This window comes from Colius striatus, chromosome Z, assembly GCF_028858725.1.
Source record: "Colius striatus isolate bColStr4 chromosome Z, bColStr4.1.hap1, whole genome shotgun sequence".
Taxonomy (NCBI): domain Eukaryota; kingdom Metazoa; phylum Chordata; class Aves; order Coliiformes; family Coliidae; genus Colius; species Colius striatus.
The window spans coordinates 37,792,575-37,812,099 of record NC_084790.1 but is presented as its reverse complement, the minus strand read 5'-3'; the positions used below and the strand labels follow the sequence as shown (position 1 = coordinate 37,812,099).

Here is a 19,525-nt window from a genome sequence, read left to right as displayed (position 1 = left end):
AGTATTGGCCCTCCAGTGTCTTCAAAAGACAGGAAGATTGATGAAAATACTACCATGTCCACAATGAAGTGACCACATAGGCTGCCACTATTGCCACTAGGAACTATTTAAGGGGCCGCAGAACCAAAAAAAAAAATGTTTGGAAAGCCCCTGTTTTGTGATCCTGAACATGAAGTGTCCATGCTCAGCCAGCCCCATTTCTTCCACGCTGACCACATACGTCATGGTAACCTGTGGTGCTGGAAAACATGACCTGTGGGGATGGGTGTTGAAAGAAACAGCACTATTGTTTTCCTAGGAAGGAAGACCAAGGCAGCTTTAAAAAGAAATAGCAGGGGAAGCGGAACAAGGCCGTCTTTGTCCTGTGCACAATACACAAGGGAAAATGCTCTGAAAGTGAATGGACATTCAAGAGATAAGGGCAGTTTGTTGCAATGCTGCCAGGCAGTCCGTGTCACAGAGGGTTTGGGAACAGGATGCTCAGAGAGTCGGGTCCTGAGCACAGGGGCAGGGACACAGCATTACCTGTTGAGGGGACTGGGGTGCTCATGATGATTCAATCCAATGGAAAAATGGAGTGGGAGGGAAGAATGTGCTCCCTGGAGTAGATAATATCCCAATTCAGACATCAGAGCAAAGTGTTGCTTTGGAGAGGAGAAATACCAACTATGTGCACACATTTCCTCCCCACGAAATAAAAAGCTGATGAAAAGATGCATCTGACTGATGGGATGTGGCTACTGCTCTCCGTGAGTAAACCACAACTGCATTTTATCTGATCCTTCAAAGGCAGGAGATTTGCCCTTGGAGGGGTGATGCCGCCGTGGAGGGAGCTGCATGTGCAGAGCTGGAACAATGAATAGATGTTAGGAAGACGGCTGTTTACTGAGAGAGGGGTTAGACACTGGCAGAGATTGCCCAGGGAGTCACCGTCACCATCCCTGGAGGTATTTAAAAGCTGTGCAGTTGAGGTGCTGAGGGACATGGTTTAGTGGTGTGCTTGGCAGTGTTAGGTTATTTTTCCAATAAAAATGATTCTATGATTTCCCACCAAACTGATTTTGTTTTATCAACAGAATGAAAACATTTTCTCAAAAGCAAAGTCTGGCTGACAATCTGTGGCTGGCCAATGTGCCAGAGGGAATGGGCAGCTTCCCAATTCTGTCAGACCCTCTTCAGCTTTGCCTCTTTGCTCCCTAGGCCTGGGCTGGAAGAACAGAGATAGGAAAGAGCTCCTGGATGCCCACCTTTGACCATCTAAGACACACCAGTGCTGCAAGAACTTGCCTTCCATAGGAACCATTGTAAAATCTCATCTGGCTTTAGTCCCCCTTGACATCTCTTTTTGCTTGTGGTTTGGTTAGGGTTTTTTTTCTTCTTTTTTCCCTTATTTTGCTTTAACATGGCCGGAGTTAACCTAACTGCTGATTCCCAAGTGGCTGGTCTCCAGAGTGATGGAGGAGAAGTAGAAAGCAGTGAGTCTGGGCAGGGTGAGTAGCAGGCAGGGAGCAGCTCCGTCCCACAGCGAGCACCCAGCATGAAGCCCATCCAAGGCTGGCACCAAGATAGGTGTTTAGCTCTAGAAAAGGATGTCTTTAGGGATTAATGTAGAAAGTTAGGAAGAAAGCTAAGGACTGCTATCTTACGAAGGGGATTAAATTGCAAAGAGAGGCACAAGCACCTGGGACCGCTGCCAGTTGTATTTGCAGAGCTACCTGTGGCAAAAAAAGGACATGGCTCTGTCACAGGGTAGGGCCTCATCTTCCAGCAGCACCAGTGTCATGCTGAGCATCTGATATGACCCAAGCAATAAACAACATGATTAATAAACAGCCTCGGAGATAGTAAGCAGCACATCCAGGCCAGCTCCTGCGAAAATGACTAAGCACTCTGCCATGCACTGTCTGCCTTTCCCCTCTCCTTCCCTGGCCCAGCATCAGGGGCAGTGTTGGGCAGGTGGCTGAGCCTCCACACCTCTTCAGATCTCCTGAGTTTATGGCACCTATTTCCTGCTCAGCTTCTTGAGTGCAAACAACTCCTGCCTCCCACTCAGCTCCAAGCTTCACCTGGGAGACCGGAGATGCTTCCTTCTTGGGAACTTTCTCAAACTACCTTTAAAAGGAAGATTCAAGCCCCGAAGCACCATTGTACAACCCCTCGCCCCGCCCCCATTCCCCCCCCACGCCCCGTGACTGTCCAGCCCCACGCAGCTGTGCCACTCATGCTGTCTCCGGCGCAGCAGGGTGATGCTGCCTGCTCTGAACTCCCCCGTGGTGACACGCTGTTGGAAACAGGCATTTGGGAAGCTGCTGTTTGTTGTGCTTCTTTTTCCACAACAGAGGTATTTCCTACCCACTACCTTCCTCATCCTGCGTTTCAAAGAGCAGCTTTTGTTCTGAAGATGTATTGCCTTATATCAAAATGCCCACTATTCTGCTGTAAATTATCTTAAAATAGAGACCTCTACCACCAGATGTTTGTCTTGGAGCTGCTCTACCAACCCTGTGACTGAAATGAATGGACAAGAAAGGTGAGGCACATGTGACAGAGTGGATGCCAATGCCACTTCTGGATTAGTGCGATCCCCCATCATCCCCCAGCACAGCAGGTCTGCAGGACTCAGGGTACAGCCAGACAGATCTCCTGCCCTGTGACAGGCCAGCACAGGTCCCTACCATCTGGGAAACCCCTCAAGCTCATAAAACACAAATCTTCTCTCCCAGGCAGCCAGGGGCTTCATGAAGAGCAGCCACAGTGAGAAGCCAGCAAGATCTCCGGTCTCCAGAAGTTTTAGTTCTTACTCTTTTTGCACATTTCCCATTTTCATCCTATGGCATCAAATTCTATTTACTTTCATTTTAAAGCCACATTTTTATCAGACATACTTTATTCCAATTTTTCTCAACCATGCACAGGTTTCTCTCTCCCCATGGGGTCCCCCATGACAAATCAAAACTCTACTTCTCTGGGAAGGAGAGACAATCTTCTATGGACAATTTTGTGTGATTCGAACAGGGGGGAGAGCACAGGTGCAAGTTACATACTGGTACCACCATGGAGTTTTTTTGTTTCTTTCCATTTCTAACAAGTGCCTGTATCTGAACACTGCTGTCGTATCTACAAGGAGCACACAACCTTTCATCTAAGAACTCAGGGTGTGCCTTTGAGCATGCATGAAAAAAGCAGGGGTCTCCTTGGTATGTACCATTATCTAGTACCAACTGTTATTCTTTTCCACTTGAGCCTGCAACTTCTCACAGTCAGCTGCAGACAGGATGACTCTTGGGAATGTATTCTAATTCCCAGGATGCTGGGACCAACCTAGGCACAGGCAAAAAAATGCAATAGAAAGTTCCCGGTGGCCACTTTTACATATCAAGTCCTTTTAACTCAGAGACATTTGTCCCTGAGGAGGTCTGTGCTTCTCCCACTGCCAGCATGTGACAAGTCACAGAGAACTTCACTGCACATTGAGTCTCCCCTGATGGGTTACTGATCTACTTCAAACAAAGAGTTAAGGAAGAAAAAAAATCTCCAAACTATGAATTTCTGGACCATTTCCTCTGTGTCTTGACAGTACTCTGTTTGCCTGCTTAAATTAGATTTTGGCAATCAAGGTTGCATAACTATTGGTCCAGTGCCTAGAAAACATTTTATTTAAGAGGACTGTGACCCACCAAGGTCTCTTGCACATCCCTTTTCTCATTTTCAGAAGAAAAAAAAGTGATTTATAACACCACAGTAGCAAGCATTAGCTCTTTTTTTTTCCTAATCTTTTAATCTGTTTAAGACAGGAAAGCTTCATAATGTATGATTTTAAACTGTCAAAATTTACAAAAAAAAAAGAGTCAGACTTAAAACTGGTCATAACTCACATATATCCCCAAGTAAACTGTGATACAGACATTAAGTCTCTCATATATCAAATTTAAACCACAGGTCACTGCTATTTTTAGGAAAGTGTGCAAAGACCTAATTGTATATAGTATATAGTTTAAAGTTATGCCATCTAAGCAAGTCTGCTGCTGCTATAAAAATAAACAAGTATAAAATTACGTCTACAAAATTGGTTCATTGCTTTTGTTGCTTGTAATAAAAAAGTAGACTTTAGGAACTTTCCTCCTCAACAAACAGCAATATTTTGACACCAGTCATTGTAGCTGTTGTTTACACAGAATGAAACATAATTTAGCTAAATCAGAGAGCGCTAAGGAGAACTGTTTGTTCTGGAACATGCATTTGAATGCATAGATACACTGCCTGATGGTGTACTTGCTGAACAGCAGAGTCACTGTACCACTGCAGGGTGGGTCTTTCAAGACTACTTTCTCTGACATTACAAAAGATAAGCTAAGGACCACAAGACAAGTCATTGAGCTACCCGTAACATCACGCATTTTTTTTCTCTTTGCACCAATGCACAGCCTTTAGTGCTCACAAAACACTTAACAGGTATAGGGGACGGTTCCTATACAAAATACTTGGTTTGGTTTGGTCAGGAAAGGAGAAGAAAGGAAAGGGGAAAATGGTTTTGGTTTTTGGTTTTTTTTTTTCCTTTTGAGTCAAAGGAGATCCATTTGTCTCTGTTACTTTCCCAGAAGACAAAGGTGGGCCAGTTGTAGAGGGCTGTGGCATTCAGCCACACACACAAGCACAGGACGGGTCCTCAGCACTGGGGCTCCTCTCTTGTCACTTGGCCCCACACGTGTTGATGTTCTTCCCATCAGCTGCGTCCTCCACCAGCGCAATGTGGTAGTCAGTTGAAAGCGTGAGGTGGGAGACACAGCCCACCAAGCCCCTCAGGTACTGCCTGTTCGTGTGCAGGGCTATCTCCTTCATGCCACCTGGGGGAAAGGCAGCCATGAGAAACTCCTCATCAACACTGGTGTCTACTCCTGCCCTGCTAACGGCAGGACTAGCAAGGCCGTTAGGCATACTAGCACACCTCAGAAGTGAACTTTAATTTACAGGCTGCTCTATGGTTTTTCTAAACGTATCTTTTAAGGACTCAAAAGTACAGAGGGGATAGGTAAGATAAAGTAAGATGGTAATTACTTATTGTAGAAATTGTAGCATCAATAAGAACTGAATAAGCTCATGCCCAGATTCCCGCTGACGTGTGGGGCTGGAGCTGCCACTCACAGTTTCTCTGCTAAGAGTACCACAGTGCATTCCATGAGGCTGGTGCCTTCTCATATCAATCCCACTGCCCCAGGGAGGCCTTCCCAAAAAAACAGGCTGTGGAGGACCAGAAGCTTCTGCATGAAGCCTTCACCTTGAGATGGACAGAGCTGGTATGCCCTGCCTTGCAACCAGCCTCACAAACACAAAAATGCTTCTGGCTCCTGAATCAGAACAGCAAGAACTCACCTACATAGAGATCTCCATTGATGTTTAACTGCCTCATCTTCCCAGGGGATTTACCAGTCCTGGCACCATAATCATCCACAGTTACTTTGCCAGATTGTCCATCCCTGGAATGAAAAACAAACAGCTCTCAAGCATGCAGGCTACAACTACGCAGAAGGAGGAGCAGGAGCATCTCCCCCTCACCCCGTAACCAGTGCTTTGCAGGGTTCACAGAGAAGGCTTGGTACTGGCATTGGGAAGCCCCACAGACAGCAGTGTGCTATGGCAATCCAGACCCTTCAGGGTTGCTTTTTTTCCAGGGATTGAGATGTCAGAGGACTGGTAAGGATGTGGGACACATTTGCAGAGGAGAAAAAGCTTGGGAAGAAGTAAACTCCACAGCTGGGGAAGAAGGGAGGGCTGGATAGGTTCTGATGTATAGTTAAAAATCAGATGTAATATGAAAAGTAAACAGTGGGAGCTTCAACGGAAGGGAAGAAATAGTCAAGCTAAGATAAAGCATACTTGTAAGCAGTTTTGTTTCTTACTGGAGCTTTTAGGCCACTTCCATTTCATATATATGGTCAATAACTGCATTGACAACAGAGCTACTTTATGGGCTCCTATTCTCACCAAATTTGGTAACAATTTGTGCCAACATCAGGCTGCGATTTCCACAGACATAACATCTCATGAAGAGAGGGATATGTGCTTTCCCTTGCCTCCCATGAAGTTACAAGTTATAAATATGAGTTACAAATACACTGCAAGATGTCTGCACCTCCTCCAAACAGAAAATGTAGGCATACCCTGTCCACGCTCCCGTGCTTGTTCTAGTTCGCAAAGTACTCACTAGGGAATTTCAAAATGCAGACATTAAAGAAAAATTCTTTTAACCCAAATGGTATGAGTATGAATGCCTGTCAGAGCCCCAGAATAGCCCTGCGTGACTTTGGCAGCCTGCCTTGAGCTCTGCTGAGTTGGCACTGTTACCTCCAATACAAAAATCTTTGTGTACATTGTCCTGAAACAGCCAAGTTGCCAACAGTTCAATTCCTAAGCAATGTGAGAGCGAGGAGCTGCCATGACTCACACTCAACCAGCATCCAAACATGCTAGCCAGCACCTTTAATGGCAGAGAGGCTCCCAAACACCTCCCATGAGCATTTTGGCTACTTACCGAACAGCCTTGACTCTGTGCCACCGGCCGTCGCCGAAAGAGCCATTCACCATGATGGAAGCAATGCCACTGCCCAAATTGTAACTGCAATGAAAAGAAAATTAAAATGTTACTGTCTGCTTGCACAGACCATCTGCCTGCCAAATTGCTTCACTCTCCTTACTCTGTGCTCTGCCTGCTCAGCGTCTGAGCTGCCCTATGTCTCAGACTCTGGGGAGACCATCAGAATCCTTTGGAAGCCCAGTAGCAATGCACTTGTTTTTCGAATTCAGGCTCATGGAGCAACATGCAGAATTCCCTCCTGCCCCGCTCAGAGTGGATACCATCACCATCAGCTCATGGGAGCAAGAAGTGGGCCACTGCATGGCAGTTCCTCGCTAAAACAACAAGTTATGAAACTCAGTGACCTGCAGATCTTTGGCGTGAAAGGGAGAGAGCACTAGATTAGCAAATTGTGCTTGCAAAAACAGTTAATAAATAAATTATTACAAGAGCAAATAAGCACATGACCTAGAGCAGGTCTACAAATCATCTGAATAATAGGGAAGGTTGAGACCTGTTATGTTAGAAAGGATGAAGTCTAATAAATAAACATGTTGATAAACAATCACATTCCCTGCTTCAGTTGCGGCTCTGATTATTTCTTTGTGTTTGCTGCTACTAAAATTACTCAGCAGATGTAATGTCCCCATCATGTTCACACTTCAGGCACCTTAATTTCTAGGTCAGAAAATTGTGCCAGCCTTCATGAAGCGGAAGTAGATGCTTCAACGTAATAAGCTATTGGGTGCTCGGATGCCTAAATAAGCAGGATGAACTAGCCTAAGCCAGACACTGCTGGCCTTCTGCCTGTACTGAGCTAGAGAAATTAAAGCCAACATCATCTCTTCACAACAGAATAGGACCTGGAATTAAGAACCTGGCCAGGGTTAAGTACTTGAGAACAGCATCTTAGAGTCATGACTTGCCCAGAGCCAAATGGTTGCTCTAAATCTGACTCCTTCTCAGAGGTTTATGTGAGTCTCAAATGAGCATCTCTATCTACCCAGGATGCAGATACCACTCTAGGTCAAGAGCTACAGAAGGATTTCAGTGTTCAGGATTGTACCTAAGTGTTAGACCTTTGGTTCATATCTCTAGTGCATGGAGATCTTCTACAGAAACAGTGAGCAACAGAAAGGATTTACAGTAGCAGTTACACCATACAGGGAACCTAACTCTGCTAGGCCATAGAAAATGGGAACGAAACAATATGTTCTGAATTGCAAACTGGACCAGAACACAGATATTTAATTTCGAGCTGCAGGAAAATACTTCTGACCAATCCACAGCCCTGATATTCTCTTGACCTCACCTCTCAAAGGGTGGAAAAGCAGCAACATGCCTTCTGAAAGAAGATAATACTCTTTTTTTTTCTGCATTTATCCTTTCACTGTTGTCAGCACTAACTTTCAGTATGCAGTGATTGTTTATGAGAGTTTTGAGATCTTAATTTTTCGTCCTCATAAATGCATGTGAAAGATACAGATATTCAATAAAAATCTGTTGTTCCTGTCTAAAACCTTTGTACATCTTCATCTGTGGGGAACAGCAGTATCCTTAATAAAAATGAACTGTGCCTAGAAAACAAAAAGGAGAGACTGGCCACTTACTATCATGCATCTTCGAAAGACAGGCTCTCTCAAAGATGTTTCAAAAAATGCACCATTTCTGCCGAGTGAGATCCTTGTTTTAAAACAACGAGTAAGCTAAGAGTTTTTTGCAAATTTAACCCCAGAAAATAGCATGAAAAAAAAAGTTTAAAAGAAATTAATTTAATACAAATGTACAACTTGTCTATGCATCCACAGTAGCAAACAACAATCAGGTAAGTCAAGTAAAATATAGCTTCAAATTAACTGAAATGATCAACAAAATCTTTGTCATTTAATCAACAGTGTCTCACAAGAATCCAGAATAATTAAGTCATTCGTAGGCTGCTGTTTCAAGAGTTTTCTTACACAACCTAAAGTGGGATCATGAGGAAACATGAAGCTTTCAAAAGACAGAAGTCCCAAAAAAGCACCATGCAAAAACTTGCACAGAGTCTGCCTAAGTGTCTGCAAGGGAGAAAACAAATCTGTGGAGTGAACACAAGTGCAGCCCAATATTTCCCAACACTCACCAATTTCAGCTTGTTGACACTAATATTACTTATTTCTTAAACAAGCAGTTCTGTGGACAGCAGTGGCCTGATGCCAGCTGAGTATGCATCACACAGTTGGATATCTAGGGGTTTAAGAAGGCAGAGGCCCTGTTCTATCTGTGCTCTCTGATGAAGACTGAGTCTGCAGTGAGCAGAAGTGTGACCACAGTTTCTCCTTGAAGCCCTGCTCTCTCTCTCTGCAAACTCTAATCTTGCTCTGCTTAACTGAGATGGCAAGTGCTTCAAGAGGCATGGAGGGAGTCACTGACAGTACTCATACCCTCATAAGGTGACCATTAGAAAACCACATTAGAAAATAGATGTTTTAAAAATTGGGAAGGAGAATGATGCATCTTGCAGCACATTACCTCTTCAACTCACATAATTTCTCAGACAACAACAGGATCCACCACTGAGTAACACCTTGAGGATGTAATTGTCTCATGCTATACTAAAGGACAAGTGCCCTGGATGTGTTGTGACAACTCCTTTGAGCCCTGAGTGTACTGCATGAAACACAAATTAGGGAGAGAATGTTTACCTGAATATTAATGCTCCTCCTTGAAGGCCTAGAGAAATGAAATCACTGTTCTGTCGCATGGGACTGTCTCCCCTCCACAGCAAAAGACCTTCCTTCATTGTGGTTTTAAATCTCATGAACACGTTTGTTCTTGATCCTGATACTCTAATGTAAACCAAGACAGAACAATAAAAATATCAAATTTGGACAGTCTTCTTTCAAAAAAACCCACAAAAGATGGCAGCATTTCTTCTCCACTGAACTTGCAACTTGCCTACATGCTGATATGTGAGTCTCTGATTCCCAGCATTTGAGACTCAGGGAATTGAACTTGTCCTTCCAGAATGACAAACAAAAGAGCTTCTCAGTTACCCCACACAAATAAGAGAAAAATCCTTTTTTTTCTCCTCAAGCCTAGTGCAAAATTAATTCCAATATGAGAACATCCAGTAGATTTGGTGCCTTCAGAAGCCAACAGGCAACACGTACCAAGCTGCAGGTAAGGACATTTGTGAAGCCTTCTTTAGCTGATATAAGGTAGATAGAGGAATTTGTTGAAACAATCCACAACTGACTGGAATTTGGGCATCTTCTAAGGTACAGAGCAGACAAAATGAAGTTTGAGGCTCAACGAAGTTTAGGCTAACACAGGAGATAAAATCCTTAGCCTCTTTCCAAATACAAGTTTTTGCATATCTTTCCTTTGCTCTCACAAAGTGCAGAACAGTCCTTCCCCATGCCAGACATAACACTGTCCATGCCAGACATAACACTGTCCATGCCATTTCTCTACAGGTTGCAAAATGCTCAGATGTTATAACAAACTGAACCATAAGCATATGTATAGACAATGGGGTGCTTTTCCCTTGAAATTTAGAAATATTGCAAACACAGCTTAAAACACTAAAATATACAAAACATCCTCCCACGAGGCTCCTAGCATTATAATGGTTAACAAACAGAATATTTACATTCACAGGAGATACATTACCTTTTCAGGATATCTGGATTATCATATGTGAGGTAACTGCGACCAATAAATTGTGGTATTTCAATTGCTTCTGTAATAGCTGAAAAGTTTAAAAAAGTCAAATTTGTGTGTCAGTTAGCTGACATGGAAATGGAAAGGAAAAGAAAAATAGACAAGACTTTTATTCATTTCCTCCTGCATTGTCAGGTACTTGCCAGTGACACAGAACTGAGCTGAACCCACAGCCGTTTGCAAAAAGGCAGAGCCAGTTTACACCTAAATCTAGAGGCAGTAGTTGAAATAAACTGCTGTCAGTCCGTCTACTTACAGCCCTCATGTCATGGGCCTAATGTATTGCTCCACCATAAATGCTAGCACAGAAAAAAAGTTGTGTTGGGAAAAAAAAAAAATCACAATTTTTATCTTTATCCCTTGCATTCCTTGATTCTCCATATGGTTCAAGCCACTCTCCTGCCAAAGTGTATGCATTAACCGCTCTTTGTCCTTAGTCTAAGAAACTCCTCCTCAGCTCCCAAGGTGAGCACCACGTGCAGAGCACCACGTGCAGAGTGGGGCCTCTTGCAGCTGCAAAGCAGGGCCAGGAGGCAGCACTGGACACCTGTGAGATCACCATTTTCTCCTCCATATCTGACTTTGCACACAGTGGCTACTGCTGGCTTGGGGCTCACACCTGCAGGGAAGGCTATCTCCAAGGGAGGACATCTAGGGTGCCCCTAATTACTTCAGACCTGTTGAAAGCAACCAAGACTATGCCGAAGGCTGCCTGGCAGATGCTGCAAAGCCTTCTGGTTAATGCATGCTGCAGTGCTGCCTTGGAGGGCATTTTGCTCAGAGCTCACCAGTGTCCCACACACAGCACCTCGCATTTCTCCAGGGACAGTGCCTGAGATGTGGTGTACAGCTGCTGGGATGGTGGCACACATTGCAGCCAGACATGAAACTGCTGTACAGCTGTCCGTGGTGAAGACCTTGGCAAAAGTAACTCAGACGTGTGGTATAAATCACTGACCAACCCTGATATATGGCCTTCCATAAGCACTGAGCACTGGCCTGAACAGATTTTCGTCTGAGTGAAAAGTCCTAGGGTTTTGCTGCTGATGACTGCAACACTAATATAAGACAGTTTTAGAAATTCCTTAAAATAGCTGCCTTCATCTTATTTGTCTTATTGAGAACTGATCGCTTCAACCCACGGTTAATCTCATCCATACAAATTCCAAGCATTTCAGGGCATAGATGCTTGCTTTCTTTATGCAATGCAAAGGACAGATGGGCTTTAAGAGCTCACTGTAACAAAGATATGCAACAATTGGTGTAGCCTGGCAGCCAACAACAGCAATACGAAATTTAACTCTAAGTGCCAAGACTGCGAATTTTAGGTAATGACAAACATCTGTTTTCATCTGTAGTGAAATAAGGAAAGCTGCCTAATGTGTCTAACAAAACCACCACAGGCGGTCCGCAGCCTGCAGCCTGCCAGCATCGTTAGAAGATTGCAAAAGATGCACTGTACTCAGCCAGACATTCCTGGCCAGGTCTGAGGCTTTCTGTACTGGACAGTCTCTGACTATGGTGAATGGCAGCAGAGTGTGGAAGGTGCTTTTCTTCCTCCACCGTGTCCTGCACCAGCACTACAGCCCTGTTGCTCTTGCCCTCATCAGGGAAAGGTGCCTGTGCCATCTAGCAGCCCTTGCCTTTGCTCTGGCATTCTGATTTCCTCTCTACAGCTAGATTTCACTCTGCCTTCTCTTCTGTATGCTCTTCACTTGCTGCACTGAATTTGACTGCAGAAAAACAAGTAAATTTTAGTAGCACCCTTGATGCACGTAGGATCTTTGCAACTGGAAGGCAATAGAGTCAGTAAAGAGATGTAAGACTGAATACCCTCACTCTCTTGTTAACACTATTCATCTGAGAGACGCCACAGCTCTCACGACAAGCATGAGTAAGCTCTGAACTGTGGGGCAACCTGAAATAGCACCTACCCCTACTAAGCACTACGACTGGCCCCACTGCTTTGTGAATACAGTGGCCAGCTCTACAGCCTCTGCACTTGGCATGTGCTCTGGATGCACTTTAAAATATCATCAGGATGAGGCTTAAGGAAGTACCATATAATTCCAGAAAATATTTTGGCTTCTGGACAGAAGCTTGCCAGGCTTAATGAAAATCCAGCTTGCTAGAGCAGACACAGATGCAAAATGACAGAGCAGTTTTCACATTTGCAGTACTTACTGTTTAGGCAGTAACTTCCACACTCTGCAGTGAGTCAGCACAAAACAAAACAAGAATATTCTCATTTTATTTTTCAGCAGCATAAAAATCTTCCTTCATCCAGTTTCACACCCACCTTTCTGCAAACGTGAGATCTCCACTTCCCATTTGCATAAGCAATTATAATCACCTATGAAGGTAGCACTCATTATTGTGCTGGGGCAAAACAGTGCAGATGTAGATGTAGGATGTAGACCAGTAGGACCAGGACCAAACCCTTCTGCTAGTCCTAGTTCTCAAATCCCAGTGACTCACCATGGTTTACCCAGGAATCAGCTCTAACCAGGGAAAAGTAACAGTTTACTGTTCTATTCCATCTTACAGTTAACTAAGAAAATACCTTTAACACTCCTTACAGCTTGAACAGAGACATAAAACCTAGCAATGTCAGCAGAAACTATATTGAATCCTTGGCCAATGATCCCAGAAGTCTGATTCCCCAGAAGGCTGTGCTGCCATTCAGTGGGATCTCAACCAGCTTGAGAGTTGAGCAGAGAGGAACCTCATGAGGTTCAGCAAGGACAAGTGCAGAGTCCTGCATCTGGGAAGGAACAACCCCATACACCAGGACAGGCTGGGGATTGACCTGCTGAAGAGCAGCTCTGCAGAGAGAGACCTGGGAGTCCCGATTGATAACAAACTAACCATGAGCCAGCAATGTGCCCTCTTGGCCAAGAAGGCCAATGACATCCTGGGATGCATCAAGAAGAAAGAGTGTGACCAGCAGGGCGAGGGAGGTTCTTCTCCCCCTCTACTCTGCCCTAGTGAGGCCTCATCTGGAGTCCTCTGTCCAGTTCTGGGCTCCTCAGCTCAAGAGGGACAGGGAACTTCTGGAGAGAGTCCAGCACAGGACCACCAGGATGATCAGGGGACTGGAATATCTTTCATATGAGGGAAGGCTGTGGGATCTGGGTCTGTTTAGTTGGAGAAGAGGAGATTGAGGGGAGATCTTATTAACGTTTACAAATATCTAACGGGTGGGTGTCAGGAGGTTGGGACATCCCTTTTTGCTATAGTAGCTAGCAACAGTTCCATTTAAACATAAGAAAAAAACTATTTTACTGTGAGGGTGACAGAGCACTGTTCCTGGAGGTCTTCAAGACCCATCTGGACATGTTCCTACATGACCTGATCTAGGTGAACCTGCTTCTGCAGGGGGGTTGGACTAGATGATCTCTAAAGGTGCCTTCCAGCCCCTACCATTCTATGATTTTATGATTCTATGATCCATTGTGGAATGAACCAAAATCTCATATACTTCATGCCAGCATCATGTAAGTTGAGTTTCATTACTGGCATGAATAATTTTGGAGAATGAGGCACAGTCCCTCACAAGCCCTTTCTTTTCTTGAGGCACAGGGTTACAGCAGTGCACCAGCAAGCAGGATGGAGACTGAATTTTGAGCCTCCCACATACCCACTGAGTGCACTAACAAAATCCCTGTTCTGAAATAGGACAGACACACATGCACCTACCTTAGCCATGTCTACATCCTACCAAAGAAACTCAGATAAGGATTATTTTGAGAAATCTGCTCCAGGTTCAACAAGGCTGCTGTGTACTGAGGTTCAGGAGAGACCTACATGCTCTCTACAAATCCATCATCAAAACCTTGGATTTTTGGTGGCAGTTCAGGCTGCACAAGTGCAGGGGGTTTCAGAGGCACCAGTACAGCAGTCACAGGTAGCAGGAACAGAAGACAAGTGACTCATGCTTTTGGACACTCTTAAAAATGAACTAAAGTTGGATTCATATAGGAAGCAACACCCAGGAACTTGCCTAAGGCAAAGGCACAAGGCTCCTCAGAATGCCTCTGAAAATCTAGAAAGTTTTTGAGGTTAGGCCAGGAAGGAGAGTGGTGTCTTGCACATATTGCTCTGAGGCTTAGCACAGGGCAGAAACAGAGAAGCTGTGGCCCCAGCAATGCACAGGAGCTTGCTACACGGGCAGGCAACTACACACCCAAGGTGCAGAGCATTCACTTGCCCTCCCTCCATCTGGAGACCTCAGCACTGCTGCAGATCATAGAATCATAGAATGGTAGGGTTGGAAGGTACTTTTAGAGACCATGTAATCCAACCACCCAAGAGAAGCAGGTCCACCAAGATCAGGTCATATAGGAACATGTCCAGACGGGTTAGAAGACCTCCAAGGAAGGAGACTCCACAACCCCGCTGGGCAGCCTGTGCCAGGGCTCCGTCACCCTCACAGTAACCCTTTTTGTGTTCCAGCTTCATCCCATTACCCCTTGTCCTGTTGCTAGCTACTATAGAAAAAAGGGATGTCCCAACCTCCTGATACTCACCCTTTAGATATTTGTAAACGTTAATAAGATCTTCCCTCAGTCTCCTCTTCTCCAGACTAAACAGCCCCAGTTCCTACAGCCTTTCCTCATAAGGAAGATGTTCCAGTCCCCTGATCAACTTGGTGGTCCTGCACTGGACTCTCTCCAGAAGTTCCCTGTCCCTCTTGAGCTGAGGAGCCCAGAACTGGACACAGGACTCCAGATGAGGCCTCACTAGGGCAGAGTAGAGAGGGAGAAGAATCTCCCTTGACCTGCTGGCCACACTCTTCTTGATGCATCCCAGGGTGCCATTGGCCTCTTGGCCACGAGAGTACATTGATCGCTCACGTTTAGCTTATTATCAATCAGGACTCCCAGGTCTCTCTCTGCAGAGCTGCTCTTCAGCAGTTTGACCTCCAGCCTGTCCTGGTGCATGGGGTTGTTCCTTCCCAGATGCAGGACTCTGAGCTTGTCCTTGGTGAACCTCATGAGGTTCCTCTCTGCCCAACTCTCAAATCAGTCGAGATCTCGCTGAGTGGCAACACAGGGGAATCAGCCAGTCCTCCCAGTTTGGTGTCATCAGCCAACTTGCTGAACGTACACTCTGTCCCCTCATCCAGGTCGTTGATGAAGATGTTGAACAAGACTGGCCCCAGAACCAATCCCTGTAGAACTCCACTGGCCACAGGCTTCCAACTGGATTCCGTGCCATTGATCACCACCCTCTGGGCTCTGTCATTCACCCAGCTCTCAATCCACCTCATCATTCACTCATCCAAGCCACTCTGCCTGAGCTTTCTGATGAGAATGTTATGGGAGACAGTGTCAAAAGCCTTGAAGTCAAGGTAGATGACATCTGCTGCTCTCCTCTCATCTAGCCAGCCCATTATGCCCTCACAGAAGGCTATCAGGTTGGTCAATCAGGATTTCCCTTTGGTGAATCCATGTTGACTCTCCCTGATAACCATCTTTTCCTTCATATGTTCAGTGATAACATTCAGGATGAGCTGTTCCGTCACTTTTCCAGGGATGGAGGTGAGGCTGACCAGCCTGTAGTGTCCAGGGTCATCCTTCCTGCCCTTTTTGAAGCCTGGAGTGACATTGACCTTTCTCCAGTCCTCAGGCACCTCACCTGTCCTCTCATGATTGTTCAAAAATGGAGAGAGGCTTAGCAATCACATCAGCCAGCTCCCTCAGCACTCTTGGGTGCATCCCATCAGAACCCATTGACTTATGAGTGTTAAGCTTGCCCAACAAGTCTTTATTCTCTTCCTCTTCCACCCAGGGCAAGTCCTCTGCAGTCCAGACCATTCTACTATCCTTGCTGGACTGGGCTGCCTGAGGGCTGGCCTTGGCTGTAAAGACTGAAGCAAAGAAGGCATTCAGTACTTCAGCCTTCTCTGCATCCTCAGTCACCAGGGCACCCTCTGTGCTTAGTAGCGGGCCCACACTCCCCCTCATCTTCTATTTGCTGCTGATGTACTTGAAAAACACCTTATTACTGTCCTTAACTTCCCTGGCTAAATTTAATTCTAGAAGGGCTCTAGCCGTCCTAGTTGCCCCTCTGCATGCCTTGGCAATGTTCCTATAGATACCATTCTGAGGTCAGGAGCTTAGCACCCTGTACATACCTAGAAAGCCATCATCACACTTCTTCCTCTTTTCCACAGAGAAGATAGGATAAATGACGTTGTTCCAGCTATTAGTTAGACCACATCAATGTAAGCAAAGGGGTTGCTTGTATTGTATTCTAATAAAACGCTTTTGTTCTAAGATATTGTCCTTTTTGGAAGAAAAGGTCGATCTATTAATCACCATTTAACCAAAACCACAACTTTTCTCTTTGAAGTTTTTGCTGGTGAGAAATGAAGAAGTAGGTGAAGACAATAATGTTAGTCGGCTCTTTTGAACTTAGTTCCCTGTAACATTACAAAACCTTCCCTTAGGAATTTTTCAAGATTGAGCCTGACAATAGGGAAACATCTCCATCTAGTGGAATAATAATAGAATCATAGAATGTTAGGGTTGGAAGGGACCTTTAGAGATCATCTAGTCCAATCCCCTACAGAAGCAGATCTACCTAGATCTGGTCGCATAGGAACATATCTGGGCAGGTGTTGAAGACCTCCAAGGAAGGAGACTCCACATCCCCTCTGGGCAGCCTGTGCCACTGCTCCCTCACCCTCACAGTGAAATAGTTTTTTCCTTATGTTTAAATGGAACTTTTTGTTTTCCAGATTCATCCCATTCCCCCTTGTTCTTTTGCTAGATACCAATAATAATAATACCAATATTAATAATAATACCAATGATGCAAAGTGTATGTTTTTTAACATCATGCAATCTGAACACTTTCCTGAATCTAAGGTTCAAACTGATACAGCATCTCTGAGTAAAGAATAGTAACATGCAAATGGGCAGGTTCTCCTCCTCGGTATTCTCCACTGTCATACCAAGGCAGGGTGCTCAGATGGTGAAATTGCCAGCAGACTAGCCAGTGTTTAAAACAGGACTAAACCTTTCTGTATATGAGAACAGCCTTTGTTTTCAGTCCCAGGGAGGACAAAATTACAAGGGTTATCAATGCTCATGCTTCAGGACATAACACAATCACTGGCTGGAGGATTTTGGCAGGAATTCCCTCTTTGTAGAGCACAGCATAATTAGGGACGTGTATGAAGCATTCAGTGTTGGCCACCACAAGCAACCAGACACCAGGCTGCTATCTAGGGATCACAGCTCTGTGCTGGGATAACATTTACCGTGTTCCTAAAAACAAAATGAATACTTCCCTGGGTACATGAAACATACAGGGATGCAAAGGGAGCTCTGGCCTCCAGGGTTTCTGTTTCAAGGGATGTGTACAGGAGCAGTTGTAGGTGCTAAATTGTATTTTTGTGATCGACTCCGTATGTCTGGATTGAAATGCAGCCATTGTTACCTTTTTGGCAATGTTGCCCATCGAAGCCCAGGGGACAGTCACATTCATAGCTGTCCTTTTTGGGAATGCAGGTGCCTCCATTTGCACACGGTGAGCTCACACAGGGGTGGGCAGCATTTGCTAGGTTGACTCCAAAAGTGAAATCCCGTTTCAGGTCAATTGTCCGGTCATTCAAGATTATCTGTGTGTTAAAAAAGAAAGGGAGGAAAACACATGCTGAAAACATACAAGTTCCTAATATGTACTGCTAGTCAGAAGAATTCTCCAAAAGACTTCAGAGAAACAAACCCCTCAGAACTAGACAAAAACCTTATTTCTTTTAATGTCTGTTTTCCAGTTCCAGAGGTCCAACTCATTCTGCTGCTCACTCTGATCTGCTGGAAATTAATTTCTTTTGTATTTTGTGACACATCCTTAGGCAAAGTCCCTATGGGGTGAAGCTGTGTGAGATTTACCAGTCTCGTGTCTGAACACTGGCACAATGCTTTCTAGCTGAACTGAGCTAGGACAGTAAAATTAGATGAGCACTGCTGCAAAGTAGCATTTCTGAGATTAGGAAACCTCCCAGGAGATGAATGTTGACAACAGAAATACTGAGCAGTACAGCTTGTTTTTCACAATTTCTATTGCTTTCTAGTATGTAATCTTGCCTGAAAGAAGCCAGAGTTAAGATAGATGAAAAACACAATTAATGACTTCCCAAAACAGTTTGTAAATAAACTGAAGAGAAATGTTATATGTTGTGAATTTTCCAATGTGTCAGCAATGCATATTCTTCAATACAAACTGACATCTATCTAATCTCAGCTGATGTCTTGGCAAAGAGATTATATGTGGGCATGGTTTCTGATCTCAGCTACATCAAAAGAAGAATTCCATTTTCACAAACAAATAAATTTTAAGGCCACAGGTGAGAATGAAAATAGTTACTCTGGCTCCTGCATATTCAGATGATGCACCATAGGGGGTTCTAGAGGTGAAAAGGGACTGCATTAAGCATATATACTCTCTTTGAAGCAACACAAAACAGCAACAACAGTAGTAGAATGTATAGTCCTGTCATAAAGATGGCCCAGTGAAAACTCCACTACCTTTTCAGCTTCTTTAAAATTCTGGCTATATTGTTCCAGTGATTATCAAGCCTCCCTTCTTAAAAATCAGTCTCTCGTTTCTGGCTGTAAACTTATCTGCAGCTTCCAGCCATTGTTTCTTATCATGTATTTTTCTGCATCATTTCAGAGCCAGATATTCAAAGAAACCCCACCATCATGTGGGAACTGGCAGACCACAGTAAAGTCAGTTATTTACCTTATCTGAGTAACCTAAATAGACTCAGATCTTAGGTCTTTCTACATATGGTATGTTTTCTAGTACTTAGTGATGTTTGTAGCTTTATTTCTATACTATTCTCATAAATCCTATGTGTAAACACAGCAGTCAATGAGTAGGCTCCCAGTGGCCAAAAGGCAAACAATACTCTTCCTTGACATCCCATTCAGCCCTCTGAGAAGGCAAATCCACCTTCCTAACTTCATCACAGAAGTAAGGTTTCACACTCAGCATTTTCCAGTCCTTATCAGTGTCTCTGTGCTCTAGGGTACAACCACTCATCTTGTAAATGTGACCTATGTTCATTGCTCCTAGGCTTCCTATCTTGCACTCCAAAATGCACCGTATTTAGTAAAGGCCCACCTTTCCATTGGTATTCATGTGACTGACCTATCCCCATCACTACTACACACTCTCCCAGTTTTCTTAACTCCCCCAATTGTCTGCTAGGCACTTGACAAATACAGTGAA

The 19,525-nt window shown here is 44.5% G+C and overlaps 1 protein-coding gene across 2 annotated transcripts in view; it reads right to left on the bottom strand.

Moving 5' to 3' along the window:
- The window catches only part of EGFLAM (EGF like, fibronectin type III and laminin G domains), an 85,270-nt gene that overhangs the window by 2,514 nt on the left and 63,231 nt on the right, over positions 1-19,525 (bottom strand). Inside the window, exons 18-23 of one of the 2 annotated variants that reach the window (XM_062019018.1) lie at positions 17,726-17,906; positions 10,226-10,304; positions 9,256-9,399; positions 6,530-6,613; positions 5,371-5,474; positions 2,206-4,844 (exon numbers count right to left, since the gene is read on the bottom strand). In XM_062019018.1, the coding sequence (XP_061875002.1) occupies positions 4,690-4,844; positions 5,371-5,474; positions 6,530-6,613; positions 9,256-9,399; positions 10,226-10,304; positions 17,726-17,906 (747 nt within the window). In that variant the 3' untranslated portion in view covers positions 2,206-4,689. Of the gene's footprint in view, positions 1-2,205; positions 4,845-5,370; positions 5,475-6,529; positions 6,614-9,255; positions 9,400-10,225; positions 10,305-17,725; positions 17,907-19,525 lie in introns of those variants that run through there. The other variant, XM_062019017.1, reaches the window with a different exon arrangement.